General features: G+C 36.6%; 1 protein-coding gene across 1 annotated transcript in view; it reads right to left on the reverse strand.

The window, feature by feature from the left end:
* LOC149818191 (protein EIN6 ENHANCER-like) overlaps positions 1–15,102 on the reverse strand; it is a 50,431-nt gene that overhangs the window by 18,288 nt on the left and 17,041 nt on the right. The window contains exon 3 of the mRNA XM_089984518.1: positions 1,434–1,501. Within this exon, the coding sequence (XP_089840644.1) occupies positions 1,434–1,501 (68 nt within the window). The remainder of the gene's footprint in view (positions 1–1,433; positions 1,502–15,102) is intronic.

A 15,102-nucleotide genomic window follows, 5' to 3' on the forward strand; every position in this document is an offset into this window, starting at 1 on the left:
TGTCAATTTTGACTAGAGCTGTTGGGAGTAGCCCAACAGCTATCCCAATAGCTCCTCTCATGTAATCTCTCTATAAATAAGGGCATGTTGCCCATTGTAATGCAATTAAAGGGTAGAGGGTTTTATCTTAAGTCACACGGACTCGGCTAAAAAGTCGATGCACCAGCGTCGACACGAGTGCGGCTTCGGACACGGGGCGGACACTGTCAACTAAGTGTCGAATTCGGTCAACGCACCGAGGCCGAGTCCGTCCACATTTTGGACTCGATCAACTTTGAACGAGTTTATTTTTGTCCATTTATTAAAATTAATTTGGACTCGAGTCGGGTCCAGATCCGGACCCGACCCAGATCCAAGATGGTATCGGGGTCAGATCTTATTGTTATATATATATATATATATATATAGTCGTGTCCCCGTGTCCAAAATTTTTGAAATTGCTCTGCACCCGTGTCGCACCAGTACTCGTACCCGCACCTGTACCCGCACCCATGTGACATAGGTTTTACCTCACATATTCAGATTCGAGTGCATTTATGCACTATTCTTATGTTCGTGCCGTGGAGCATTTTGTATGCTATTTTGGTTTACCATATTGGGTGAATGTATGTTTTGTCAAGTTTGCAAACTTGATTGTGTAAGACTCTTCACAGAATCCTCCTGTACCACTTATTAAGTATGATACAATCGGATTCAGTTTGGATTGGATCCAAGTAGTTTTGGTCTAGTTTAAATTATATTCATTTTGGTCTAGATTACAACAGCAAAGACGGGTTGGAATTTGGGATTACAAAATATGTTGGATGGCGGTTCAAGAAATAGTCAAGTGACACTATAATTGTTAAAATATAAAGTCCATATATATATATATATATATATATATATATATATATATATATATATATATATATATATAATTTTTGTAATACCCAATAAGGGCAAAAATGTCTTTTTCCTCTTTCCTTTTTATGCATATTCCACTTGGAATATGATTGTATTTTCTTTTTTTCTTTTTTATTTTCTTCGTTTTAATTTTCTTTTCTTTTTTACCTTGGGGGGGCCACCATAAAGACGCTGGGCAGGGCTCCAACGTCTATATGGAGCCCCTCCAAGGCCTTCATCCATGTATTATAAATAGGGGCCATCCCTTTTGTAATTCTTTAAGCTTTGAGTCAAAGCTCTCTCACTTCTTCATTAAAGATTTATATTTTTTATGCCTTTGTGCATTTGGGTTCTCTTGAATGTGTTGGGACTTTGTGCACATTTGTTCCAAGTGTTCTTATTGTGCCTTTGTGCATGTGTTTCTCACTAAGAACTTAGTATTCTTATGTCCGTTGTCTCTTTGAAGACATTTTCACAATAATGAAAACATTAGTGAAATGAAAGCAAGTACAAATAGTGCTTATGATTGCTAAGAGCACATGATTACTAACCTCAAATCCCGTAATATCACAATGCTTCTTAGCAGGGTACATAGAAGGAGGAGATTCAATATTTACATCTGCAAGAAAAAGTAAATAAATCAGTTTGAGAAACATCCTTTCAAGTATCGAATTGGGTAAATATTAAATATCTTCAATGAACATGAAGAAAACTAGAAAAGGTACTTTTCATGAACAAAATAATCAAGATAAACTAGTGATCAGTGTACTACTTGAAATTGGTTCATATTAGCTAAAATAGCTTAAATGCCCACTACTTCTTTTGAATGGACTAACATAGATATTGCAATGTACTGTGATCAAAACCTGGAACTGCCAATCTATTCATTCACATGTATAATGCTTTGACAACCCGGTCAATGAGATGTCACATCAATACAAAAAGTATTTAGCGAATGAAAATAGTGTACATTTGATTCTGAAAAGTCCTGGAGTTCTTTTCAGAGAGAGAGAGAGAGAGTACTGTAAAAAAAAAATTGATTGAAGAGAATTTGCAGTGTTCACAAAGACGCGAGCTTGGAAACTAACTCAAGAGAAACAATAAGATTGTATGTCTACACTACTGCAAAAGAGATTGAAGAAGATAGTACCAATAAGAACATAAATAAAACTGACATCATGATTAGGGTAAATCATCCTCAATAAATAGAGATAATGCAGAATTAAGGAGATGGTATAAACGGAATCATAATGATGTACTTAGTATATATATATATATATATATATATATATATATCAACAAAAGAAAATAGTCCTACAAGATATTGAAAAAACTACAGAATTTTTTTGAGCTTTTCAGAACGGATTTCACTTTGATCCTCATCTGCATTGTAGTAATTGAAGCCTAAAGGAGGAGATGCATAAGCAATCCCACGTCCATCCTTTGTCCTTTTATCAGTCACCATTGTAGTTTTGAATGGGTTCACTTTTTCACTGCATCTGTATTATTTAAAAACCTTCATCTAATTTTTTTTAAAGGATGCAGTTGAAAATAAAACTTATGTAAGCAATAAAACAACAATATCAATACCTATGCTAAAGAAAAATAGCAAATAACTTAAATGGCTTGTATAACCAATGCAGATCTTATATATGTATATATTTATGTGTGTATGCATATAAACATGGCTGAATGTAGGTGTGTACATGCATGCAACTGTGCTTGTATCGGACCATTTTACTCAAGAATTTTTAATTGATTACTGTAACCCTTTACCAAGTTCCAGAAAAGTTATCAAAGACGTTATGTAATCAAGTATCCAAAAATACAAAACAAAGTGCACAGGCACTATTACAAACCCAATATGGGATAATACACAAAGCACTAAGGCATACACAAGACTTCAAAGGATCAAAAAGATCAACGCAACAATGTAAAATATATATATATATATATATATATATATTATTGCACATAACATGCTTAGAGAAGCATAAACAAAAATGGACACGTGTCCCTATATATATACATTACAATAGAGGAAGAGGGAATAACTCCCAACAACAGTCACATTTTTTACTGCCACCTTTCTTTACTGTTGGGAGCAGCTTCCAACAGTCACAAATACAGACCCTTTTACATAAATACAAAAAAAGTAAAAGAGAAAAAATATAAAAATTGTCCTTAGTGGACAGTACATATTACAGGTATGAAATGATCAAAATACCCTTATTAGGTATTTTGGTTTATATGAATACAACAACAACAACAACAACTACGCCTTCATCCCAAAACAATTGGGGTCGGCGATATGAACCAAAAAAGAAAATCATTCTGGGTCTTCCACATGAATCCTTTTCCTCCAATCATTTCTATCCAATGCCATGTCCTCGGTGAGGTTCAAAGCATTCATATCCTTTCCTATCATCTCCATCCAAGTCTTCTTAAACCTACCCCGACCTCTTTTAACTAATATATTTTCCCATTTCTCCATCCTTCTAACTGGAGCATCATTAGGCCTTCGCCGAATATGTCCAAACCACCGTAAACGATTCTCAATCATCTTATTTTCAATGGATGCAACGCCTACCTTCTTATGTATCTCCTCGTTTCGAATCTTATCTTTTATTGTATTTCCACACATCCATCTAAGCATACACATCTCAGCTACACTCATTTTTTGAATATGATGTCTCTTAGCAGCCCAACATTCCGTACCATATAGTAAAGCGGGCCTAATTGTCGTCCTATAAAACTTTTCCTTCAACCGCAATGGCATTCTACGATCGCACAACACTCCAATTGCACTTTTTCATTTCATCCACCCAACCTTTATCCTATGATTTACATCTCCATCAATTTCTCCATACTTTTGAATGATAGATCCCAAATATTTGAAACAGTCATCCACCGGTATTTTTTGCTCACCAAACTTCACTACACTCCCATCACTACTTCATTGCTTACTAAACCGACATTTCATATATTCTGTCTTACTTTTACTCAACTTAAAACCTCTTGCTTCCAATGTTTGTCTCCATAATTCTAACTTAACATTAACCCCAACTCTAGACTCATCAATCAAAACAATATCATCAGCAAACAACATACACCACGACACATTTTCTTGAATTGATCTCGTAAGCTCATCCATCACTATAGCAAATAGGAAAGGGCTTAATGTCGATCCTAGATGTAACCCAGCCGTTATAGGAAAATTGGTTGTCACACCCCTCCACAAGTGCGGACATTGATTACTACTCATTCGTACATATCTTTAATTATACTAATGTACTTGAGAGAAACACCTTTCTTCATCATTGTCCACCAGAGAACATCCCTAAGTACTCTATCATATGCCTTCTCCAAATCAATAAAAATCATATGAAAATCTTTGTTCCTCTATATATATATATATATATATATATATATATATATATATAACACCCCCCTCAAACTTAAGGTGAAATTACCGAAAGTTTATTAAGGAGAAAAATAAATTGAGGTGCAGCAAGAGCTTTTGTGAAGAAATATGTAAGTTAGTACTCCGATGTAACATATGTCAACTCAATAGTTTCTCTCAGATATTCATCGCATATGTAATGACAATCCATCTCAATGTGTTTGGTTTGCTCATAGAAAGTGTGGTAGCTCGCAATGTAGATTACACTCTTATTATCGCAACACATCTTCGAAGGATTTAAGATAATCACTCTCATATCTTTGAGAAGAGTTCTTAACTACACAAGCTCCATTGTAGTTGTGGTCATCGCACGATATTTAACTTCAGTTGAAGACAAAAATATTTTTTGCCATTTCTTGCACCTCCACGAAATTATAGAATCTCCTAAGAAAACAGAAAAACCAGTAGTTTAAATTCTATCATTAGAGTTTCCTCTCCAATCAGCATTAGTATAGGCAAGCAAATTTAAAGAGGAGAATGAGGATAAGAAAAGTTATTTGCTTATTGAGTTTTTTTTATATATCGAATAATTATTAACACTGCACTCATGTGCACAGTCGTTGGGGCATGCAGAAACTAGCTGACTGCATGAACCGCATGGGCTATGTCAGGTATAGTAACGGAGATATAGGTGAGAGATCCGATCAATTGTCTATACGGTGTAGGATCTTCAAAAAGACTCTTATCTTAAAGTCTTAATTTGTATTGACAACCACAGGAGTCTCAACCTTCTTGTCATCGGAAATACCTGACTTAATACAAATGTCAACTGCCAACTTCATCTGTGATAAGATACATCTTATGAAAGAATAGGCAACCTATATACTTAAGAAATATCTCAGAAACCCAGATAAGACATCAAATTTTTTTTTAAACAAATTTATTTTCACTAATTCTTTTTATTAATTATCATGTCATTAACATATAATAACAAATATCACGATATCTGTAACTATATTCTTAACAAAGATAGCAGTGTTAGTATAACATGATCGAAAACCCAATTTTATTATAAGAGTATTAAAACGGTCATACAAAGCCTTAGAAGCTTGTTTAAGGCCATATAAAGCCTTTTTTAATTTTAAAAATTTTCCTTGTTCAATCTTAAAGCCCGACGAAAGATCCATACAGACTTCCTCAGTAAGATCCCCATTAAGAAATGCATTTTTCATATCTAGTTGGTAAATAGGCCAATTTTAGGTGAATGAAATAGCTATGAGAGTTCAAACAGTAGTCATCCTAGTTACAGGGCAAATGTCTCTTTATAGCTATGTCACATGGGTGAGGGTGCGGGGATTCGGCACTTCCAAAAAACCCGGGTGCGGGGGTGCGGCAGGGGCAAAAATGTACAACAACAACAACAACAACTACGCCTTCATCCCAAAACAATTGGGGTCAGCGATATGAACCAAAAAAGAAATTCATTTTGGGTCTTCCACATGAATCCTTTTCCTCCAATCATTTCTATCCAACGCCATGTCCTCGGTGAGGTTCAAAGCATTCATATCCTTTCCTATCATCTCCATCCAAGTCTTCCTAGGCCTACCCCGACCTCTTTTAACTAATATATTTTCCCATTTCTCCAACCTTCTAACTGGAGCATCATTAGGCCTTCGCCGAATATGTCCAAACCACCGTAAACGATTCTCTCGCATCTTATTTTCAATGGGTGCAACACCTACCTTCTTACGTATCTCTTCGTTCTGAATCTTATCTTTTATTGTATTTCCACACATTCATCTAAGCATCCGCATCTCAGCTACACTCATTTTTTGAATATGATGTCTCTTGGCAGCCCAACATTCCGTACCATATAGTAAAGCGGGTCTAATAGTCGTCCTATAAAACTTTCCCCTCAACCGCAATGGCATTCTACGATCGCACAGCACTTCCAAAAAACCCGGGTGCGGGGGTGCGGCAGGGGCAAAAATGTAAAAAAAAAAAATTATATATATATAAGGGGGGGGGGTCTGGGGGTTATCCTATTGCATCCAATTTTGAAAAAAAAAAGCAGTTTGCAATTGAGCCAGCTGAGTGTGGTTCATTCAACTCATGCTTGTCATGAGCTCAATCTTGATCGGATTGCTGGAGTTATAAGCCAAGTTTGAACACCCCAAGCTGGGTTGTTTATGAACACTGGTTGCTGATAATAGTGACGTTATGTGGGCTATCAGCTTGGGTCCTTTGCACAATAAATGGTGGTGATTAGGGCTGTTAAGGGGAGTAATATGCAGGCGGGATTTGGGTCATGATTTTTGTCATGTACCTGACCCGATCCAAGTATAAAATGCATTATTTATAATAAAAAATCTGAAATTATGCAGGTCTGAATCTGGAATTCCACTTTTGTAACCCGATAAACCCGAACCTAAACTCGAGCCTGTGATTTGTTATTTGGGGGGGGGGTCAGATATACCCTAATGGGTCGTGTACTAGACCCGTTGACAGCCTTAGATGAAGAGAACGAATGGGTGATGATCTCATAACACCGATTTGGCAAATCAACGATCTACTCAATCGCAGTTAAATGCAAATAATTAAAGTTTAAGCTGCTTTTGTAAATGTTAGATAAGTTTTGGGTTTATTGGATTTACTTTAGAAAAAACCCGATAAATTTACTGAAAAAAAAATAAAACTGGAATAAATAAAGAACGAAATATCTGCTCCCGTCTTCCCGCAATTTTTCCTCTCTCTCTCTCTCTCTCTCTCTCTCTCTCTCTCTCTCTCTCTCTCTCTCTCTCTCTCTCTCTCTCTCATCGATGCATCCCCAAACCCTAAGATTTCCGATCGCGGAGAGCCCCATTCTGGTCGACAATCATCTCCGCTTCTACCCATCTTCCCGATTTCGCGTTTTTCCCGGTTTTTTCAGGACCGATTTCGCGAAATCCCCCGGTTTCCCATACATCAAGCATGGGCTTCCCGCGATCAGGAACTGCGAAGATCTCGACTCCGCCACCCCGAAGAGGATCGACTCTGACCACCAGCAATCGATGGGAGCTCGCGAAGCCAGCGACATCGAGGCGAAGAACGTTGACATTGCGATGCTCGGGAACCTCTGCATCGACATCGTCCTCGGTGTGCCCAGCTTGCCACCCGCTTCTGCCAAGAATGGACCAAAATGACCCTGGGTGCGGTCAACGCACCCAGGGTCGGGTTGACCGCACCCGAACCCGCGTCGAGTCGCGTCGACGCGGGTGCGGCACCTTGCTAGCCGAATCCCTGTGACATAGCTTTATAGTCAATTTCATATTGTTGTGAATAGTCATTGACAACTAACCTAGTTTTGTATCGTTCTAAGGTTCCATCACTTTTAGTTTTAACTTTAAAAACCCATATGCATCTTATAGATTTTTTTCAAAAGGAAAATTTACTATCGCCCAAGTATGGGCCCTACGAAGTGCTTCCTCAATCCAATGAGGATAATCTTTGACTTCACTATAACGAGAGGGTTAATGATAAGAATGAATAGTTAGAAGACATGTCTTGTGGTTTGATGAGAATGATTCGTAGGATACAAGCCTATTAGGTGGAATGGAAGTTATATCGGATTTCCTAAGTATGGTGTCTCTATTTGACAAATGGTGACTAGGAGCATCTAACAAAAGGTCTTGAGAGTATCTCTCATAAGCATTTGTTTGGTTTTCTTGACTACGCTAAGTATAAACTTGAATATTTTGAGAGGGGTTCTCAACTAAATTATCATTAATTATTATGGAATAACTCTAAATTACCATTATCGGGATCTTGATCATATAAGCAAGTATCATTCAAAGAGATATCATGACTCAATTTACACTCATTTGATTCATGAGAATCAATCTTATGCCTTGGCAAGAAATCAAACAAGAAAGCATATTTTACTTCTTTTTTGTTATTTTCTTTATCAAAACCATTTTCTTTTTCTAATAAAGTTGCATCCTTGGATAAAGTTTGTTATTCTTATATTCGAAACATCTATATCCTTTTTAAGTTTCTCTATATCACATAAAGACACATTCAATTGCCCTTGGAAACAATTTATCATTCTTGTAGGAAAGTACAAAACATTTACAACAAAAAATACGTAATCGTTTGAAATTGGGTGATATTTTAAATAAATTTTCAGATGAAGAAGTATTTTGCAAAACCAAAGGCATTCTCTTTATTAAATATGTTGAAGTTAAGACAGCTTCAGCCCAAACCTTTTAGGAATTTTTTTACAAACAAGTAGGGTTCTACCGGTTTCCATGATATGCCTATGTTTTCTTTCTGAAAACCCATTTTGTTGAGGAGTTATAAAGCACGATCTTTGATGACAAATACCATTTTTGTTTAAATAATTTTGAAACACATTTGACATGAATTCTTCACCGAGTTAGATCTAAGAATAGAAATGTTACTTTGAAATTGATTTTTGACCATCATATGAAATTCTTCAAAGAATGAAAAATTATTTGATTTTAAATTAAGAAAGTAGACCTATGCATATCTTGTGAAGTCATCAATGAAAACAACATAGTAAGAGTAACCACCCTTTGATATGACCGGAGAGAGTCCCCATGTATCTGAATGCACCAACTCAAAAGGTCTTTTTGAAATAAAAGTTCTTTGAGAAAAAGTGATAGATTTCATTTTTTCAAAGATACAATCTTTACAAGTAATATCTTTTTCATTCCAACAAGTCTCCGCAAATGGGAATATACATCTTAGAAAAGCTAGGATGTCCAAGTATTTTATGTCATATTTCATTGTCCTTTTTTTTAACATAATTACAAAATGACTTAGAGGAAATAGACAAAAAATCCATGTAATAAAGATCTCATCTTCTAGTTCCTTGCCCATTTCGCTTTTCGGACCGGAGATCCTGCACAATGCAACCTTTTGATGAAAAAGAGATTTCACATCCATAATCGGATATTTGAGAAACGAAAAAATGTTTAAATTAAGTTTATGAACAACTCTTATTTTTTTAACAAAGTTTTTTTTAGAGGAATTTGAATTTAAAGTCCCAATACTTTCAATTTTTAAAGAGGTCCCATCGGTGATTGAAACAAACAATAAATTTGGGTTGGTACATGTATCGAAAAGAGAGTCCTTATAAGGAGTCATATGAAAAGAGGCTTCTGAATCAAGAATCCAAGAACACATACCTAGAGGGGAAGAAGAGGCAATAGCAGTACCGGATATAGATGATGATTTGAGTATTTGTTAAAGTGACGCCGATAGTTAAGAGAAAATGTGTCTTTAGAGTCTCCTCCCTTTCGGGTATGGATTCTTCAATGGAAGCCACTTTGTTAATGAAATTACCATTAAGCTTAGGACAATTAAGCCTTATATGTCCCAGCTCATTACAATCGTGGCAAATAGCTTTTCTATCACCATAGTTACCACCACTACTATAGTTATTATTATGACTACTTATTTTGCCTCCCAAAGTGTGGAGACTTGTAAGACTTGACATGGTTGTTGTGCTTAGATACCCAACACTTCATTTTCTCATCTTTTAGACATGTCAAGACGAGTTTTCTCTTGGCATATTTCGGTAACGACATCCTCTAGGGGAAGAGGAGTAGAACTATGGAGAAGAGAAGATCTCACTTGCTCATATTCGGGGCGAGACCATATAAGAATTGAAAACATTGCATTTTTTTTATTTGTTAGCACATAAGTTCCACATCTTCAATGGAAACAAATTTAAGCTTCAACAGTGCCAACTCATCCCATAGAGGGGATATGACACTAAAAAAGTCACGGACATTCATGTCCCCTTGCTTGGTAGTTCTTATCTTTTCCTACAAAAAATATTGCCTTGCAAAATCTTTTTTGGTATGCACACTCTTCATAAATGGCCATGCTTCATTGGCCTTTCTAAACTTAGCAATGTTGGCACATATTTTCATTTCAAAATTGTTCATAAACCATGCAAGAATGTTTGCATGGTTGCGCTCCCAATCCTTTACTTTGGATTGATAATCAATAATGACTTTAGCATGATCATCTCCTTCAAGAATTTTGACTTGTTCTCCTTCTTTCTTGGTGAGCAAAAGTTGAGGTTCGTGAATAGTGCCGCCCATCACGTATCCCCAAAGCTTATTTCCTTTAAGATTATTCTACATGGCAGAAGCCCACAACATATAATTTGTACGATTTAATTTGAATGAGAGGTCTATCTTAAAACCATGCTCTATTTTGAATGTGAGGAACAAGAGAGATAAAGAAGTAAATATGAAATAATACCTCTTTGAATCACCTCAATTACCACGAGCACGCAAAGACTTGATGGCCACTCTCCACAAGTCCAAGAGCACTATGACTTTGATACCATGTAACCAAGTATGCATAAATACAAAGCAAAGTGCACACGCATTATTACAAACCCAATATGGGATAATACACAAAGCACTAAGGCATACACAAGACTTCAAAGAGTCAAAAAGATCAACATAACAATGTAAAAGATATATATTTTATTGCACATAACATGCTTAGAGTGATAAGAGGTCGTGCATCGAGTATGGGAACGTTTGGGTCCAAATCCAAACGTCTGATGGATCCAAATTGCTCACTTATATTGTTTTCAGCATGTGCTATATTCTTTTCACTAACCAGTGACACTTCGTAATATTCACATATTGTAAATCATGTTATATAAGTAATCATATTAGGGTTGAGAGGGGTTAACGTGTGTCCCTTTTCCTGCAAGTCTCTCTCTCTCTTCTCTTCTTCTCTTATTTTCTACAGAATAGGGCTGCGGTGGAAATCTTTCATGGTATCAGAGCAAGGTTCGGCTGTCTTGCCTGAAGGTATGCCCAGAGAGATCTGATTCAGTCAAATCCAAATGTGTGTACTTCTTTCTATTCATTCTCCTATTCCTATTGTTTCTGTTCTTTCTCTCATCGCCTGAGCTTCTTCCTACTCTTATCTTAAATCAATTTTTTTCTTCTCAAAACCTAATATTCTTGTGTTGTCGTTAAGATTTGCCTTTGTTTGACGTCAAATCTAGTCGGTTTCTGTTTTGGGCCTGACGTCAAATCATTCAGTTCCTTTTTGTTGTGGAGATTTGATTTATTCTCTGATCTGATACTCTCATTTTATTATATGAAATTTCTGTTTTGCTTATATTTCTACTGTGTGATTGCATTCTGTTTGCTAGCAGCCGGAATCAACAAAACGTCTTTTCTACTGTCTTCTGTCATCTTAGTTGTTTTCTCAAAAACCATATTTTTTGTGCCTTTTCAGCCAACAACGTAAGATCACGTATATTGGTGTTCTTCGTTTATTGTGAGCGGTTATTTACAACTGAATTTTACAACGCTCATAAATCAGTGCCTCCTGTCTGAACGTCGACCAGGCGATCTATTCATTTTACTGCTGAGACTGTAAAAAAAAAGGGGTTCACGGGCATAGGTTTACATATTGTTTGGAACAGCTCATTCAGTTTGTATTGCTTGGTTGAATATTTGTTTTTCTGTCCTTTCAATCTTTAATGGATTCCGCCTGTACTCAAAATGGTATGTCCTCGAGCTTTCTTCCCCATCTCATTTCTAAAAAACTTAACCATTCTAATTACCTGGCTTGGAAAAGACAAATCATTTCATAAGGAGCCAAGATCTCTTTGGGCATCTTATATGGTTCTACACCGGCCCCACCACAGTTTATTTTGCAGGAAATCAAGAATGAGAAAGGAGAGACAGTTTCTTCTAAGCAGATTCACAATCCAGAATATACTACATGGATGAAACGGGATCAGTGTGTGGTTGCTTACATCACCTCTACTCTTTCTCAAGAAGTGTTAATCTCCATCACAGATGGTCTCACAGCAGAACAATTATGGGCAAAGCTTGCAGAGACATATTCTCAAATATCAGAGGCTCAGGTTCTTTACTTGAAGAAGGAATTTCAGAATCTAAGTAAGGGATCAATGTCAATTATGGAGTATCTCAATCGTGTTAAGACCATCTAAGATCAATTGGGAATAGTTGGAAGTGTGATTTCAGATAAAGAAAAGGTTCAGCAAACTCTTAGTGGGTATTATGCTTTCACTACAGCTCTTGAGGTCTTTGTTAAAATATGTAATCTCATAGACAGTTCATATCTCATATGTAATCTCATAGACAGCTCATGTAATCCCTTGTAATGTTTTTTTTAGTTAGTTTAGTTCTAGTTTAAACTCAACTAGAACTCACTAAAACCCCAATTTTAGGACACCTTTAGGCTTCACCTTTTTGACTAGTCAAAAAGGCCTTTTTGACCAAGTCAAAAAGGTGCAGCTCCAAGGGAGCCGTTGGGAGTCCAATGACTCCCTTGAGGCTCCTCTCCCCTTCTATAAATATGGGGTTGTTTCCCCTTGTAAAGTAATTCTTTATTCTTTGTTCTTATGGGAGTTCTCTCCCAAGTTCATGAAATCTTGTTCTTCATTTTATGTATACCTTTTTTTAGGGTATTGTGTATGAGTGTGAGCTCTTTTGTGTGAATGCCTTTGTTTCGTAAATCCTCTTTGTGAGTGTTGAAGAAACAATCCTTGTTAGGGATTGCTACATTCTTTCATGGTATCAGAGCAAGGTTGATAGAAGCAATCAGTCTGGAGTTCTTCTTGTACATTGGGAAGTGTGTTGTTCGTGTTTTTCTCAAAGGAAAGAAGCCTCTTTGAAAGGCTAGTTGTGTGGAGCCTTCGAAACTTGGAAGACTAGATATTTTTGCTTCTTGTGGTGGTGTATTTCTCTCTTTTTCTTTCATTCTTCTCCCCTTCTTCTTTTCCTAAGCTTGTAAAATGGATGACAACGATAATGTCACTATTAAGCCCATAAAACTCAATGATTCTAACTATGTAACACGACCTTCTATCATGAAGCACCTCATTTGGGGAAAGGGGCTATGGGGATTAGTGGATGGAACCGATGAGGAACCTAAACTAATACTCACTAAAGAAGAAGGAAAAGAAATACCTCTTTCGGAGGTAGAAAAAGTTAAAGTCGTTTCCACTTATGAGAAAAAGTGGAAAGAATGGAGAATGGGTCACGCCAAAATTATGTCTTAGCTCATTTCTAGTGTGGATATAAAGAAGTGTTCAAGCCTTGCAAAGTTTGAACACGCTAATGATGCTTGGGATTATCTCAAGAGAATGTATTTTCTTAAAGATGTTGCCCATATATGTAATCTTCAAGAAAAGGTTCGCAATATGGTTCAAGAAGATAAAAGTATTAGAGAATACTATAATAACTTGTCCGAGCTATGAGAAAAATGGGCTCTCCTTGAACCAAAGTGGCATTGTCCACAAGATATAGAGCTTCGCCAAAATCAAATAAATGCGGAGCATTTTTTTCAATTTATTAATGGTTTAAGACCGGAATTTGAGACAACCTAGTCCGCTCTTCTTCGTCGAGGGAAGGTTCCCTCTATTGAGGACACAATTGAAGAATTGAGTATGGAAGAAAACCGACTGAAAAAAAGAATCTCAAAAAATGATGATGACTTAGTTTTAGTTGTTTCAAGACCAGGGAATCATGTTCATCCATATAAACCTCCACATTTTGGAAGAACATATGATAAGAAATACGGAAGAAAGGTGGAAAGAAAAGAAGTAATTTGTTATTATTGTCGTGAACCTGGGCACGTCAAGACGTAATGCCCAAAGTTAAAGAAGCCTTATGAAAAGAAGGTTGCTACTGTTGAAGCCCAGCAAGAGACAAAAGAAACATCTATTGGAAGCATGTCATTATCTCAGTTAGTGGAGGCACTTCAACCACTTCTTAAAGGAGCTTCCCCATATGTTGGAGTTGTGGTCTCTTCAGTAAGCATCTCCGATCAAGGCAGTGTTGTGAAAAGCGTTGAGGCGTAGCGAGGCGCTCCACCAAAATCTAAGGCGAGGCGTAAGCCTCGAGGCGCAAAGCGTAAGCCTCGAAAAAAATTTGAAAAAACTATAAAATTATCTAAAATTATAAATAAATAAGAAATGCTTTATTGATGAAGCACCAACCAACATGAAATAAAAAATCTCAAATAAATACGAAAAAAATATGAGATTAACATGTAAAAGTAACATTAATGCAACAACTACCTTGGGATGGTGGTTTGGAAACTAGTAGCTGGGATGAGTGTTTATGCATTGGGGATGGGAAGTGAGGTCCTCTCACCTTTGTATTTATACTAAAGAATAGAATCCATAGATACCACCTCCAAGAGGTGGTAGCTGCCAAATCCAGAATTTGGTAGATCCCACTTCCTCAAATGGCACTTCCTATCCCAGCTACTAATTTCCAAACAGGGTAAATGGCTCATGGAAAAGAGTAAAAGACCACACCAACCCTTTGCATGAAATAAAAATTAACAGGGCCAGGTTTTAAGGAAATATTCACCAATAAAGTAGGATGCAGTGTTTGGTGCAATTGCTTTTTTCTTTTCCAAGACCAAATGAGGCATTCATTTAACAAGTTTTCTGTTGATACCCACTTTCATGTTTTGCCTCCCATTTAAAAGCCAAGTGACAGAAGCCCCAAAAATGAAAAGAAACTACTAAAAGGGACCCAAGAAACAAAGATGGCAAATGAAAGAAACCATGCATTTGAAAATATAATTCACAAGACCACCACTTATTTGTTTTTTTTTGTCTAACCAAAAGACAACGTAACAAGGAAACGACCACCCAGTTAATTTACCAACAAATACCAAAGAGCCTAATTAGCAATAGAAAATACCGAAAAGATAGAGAGAGAGAACTAAAAAAATTACAAAAAGCAGGCTTACTGGGCTTCCTCTTATAGCAAACGTCTGTACGGACG

The sequence above is a fragment of the Nuphar pumila genome, chromosome 13, assembly GCF_984573655.1.
Source record: "Nuphar pumila chromosome 13, dmNupPumi1.hap1.1, whole genome shotgun sequence".
NCBI classification, from domain to species: domain Eukaryota; kingdom Viridiplantae; phylum Streptophyta; class Magnoliopsida; order Nymphaeales; family Nymphaeaceae; genus Nuphar; species Nuphar pumila.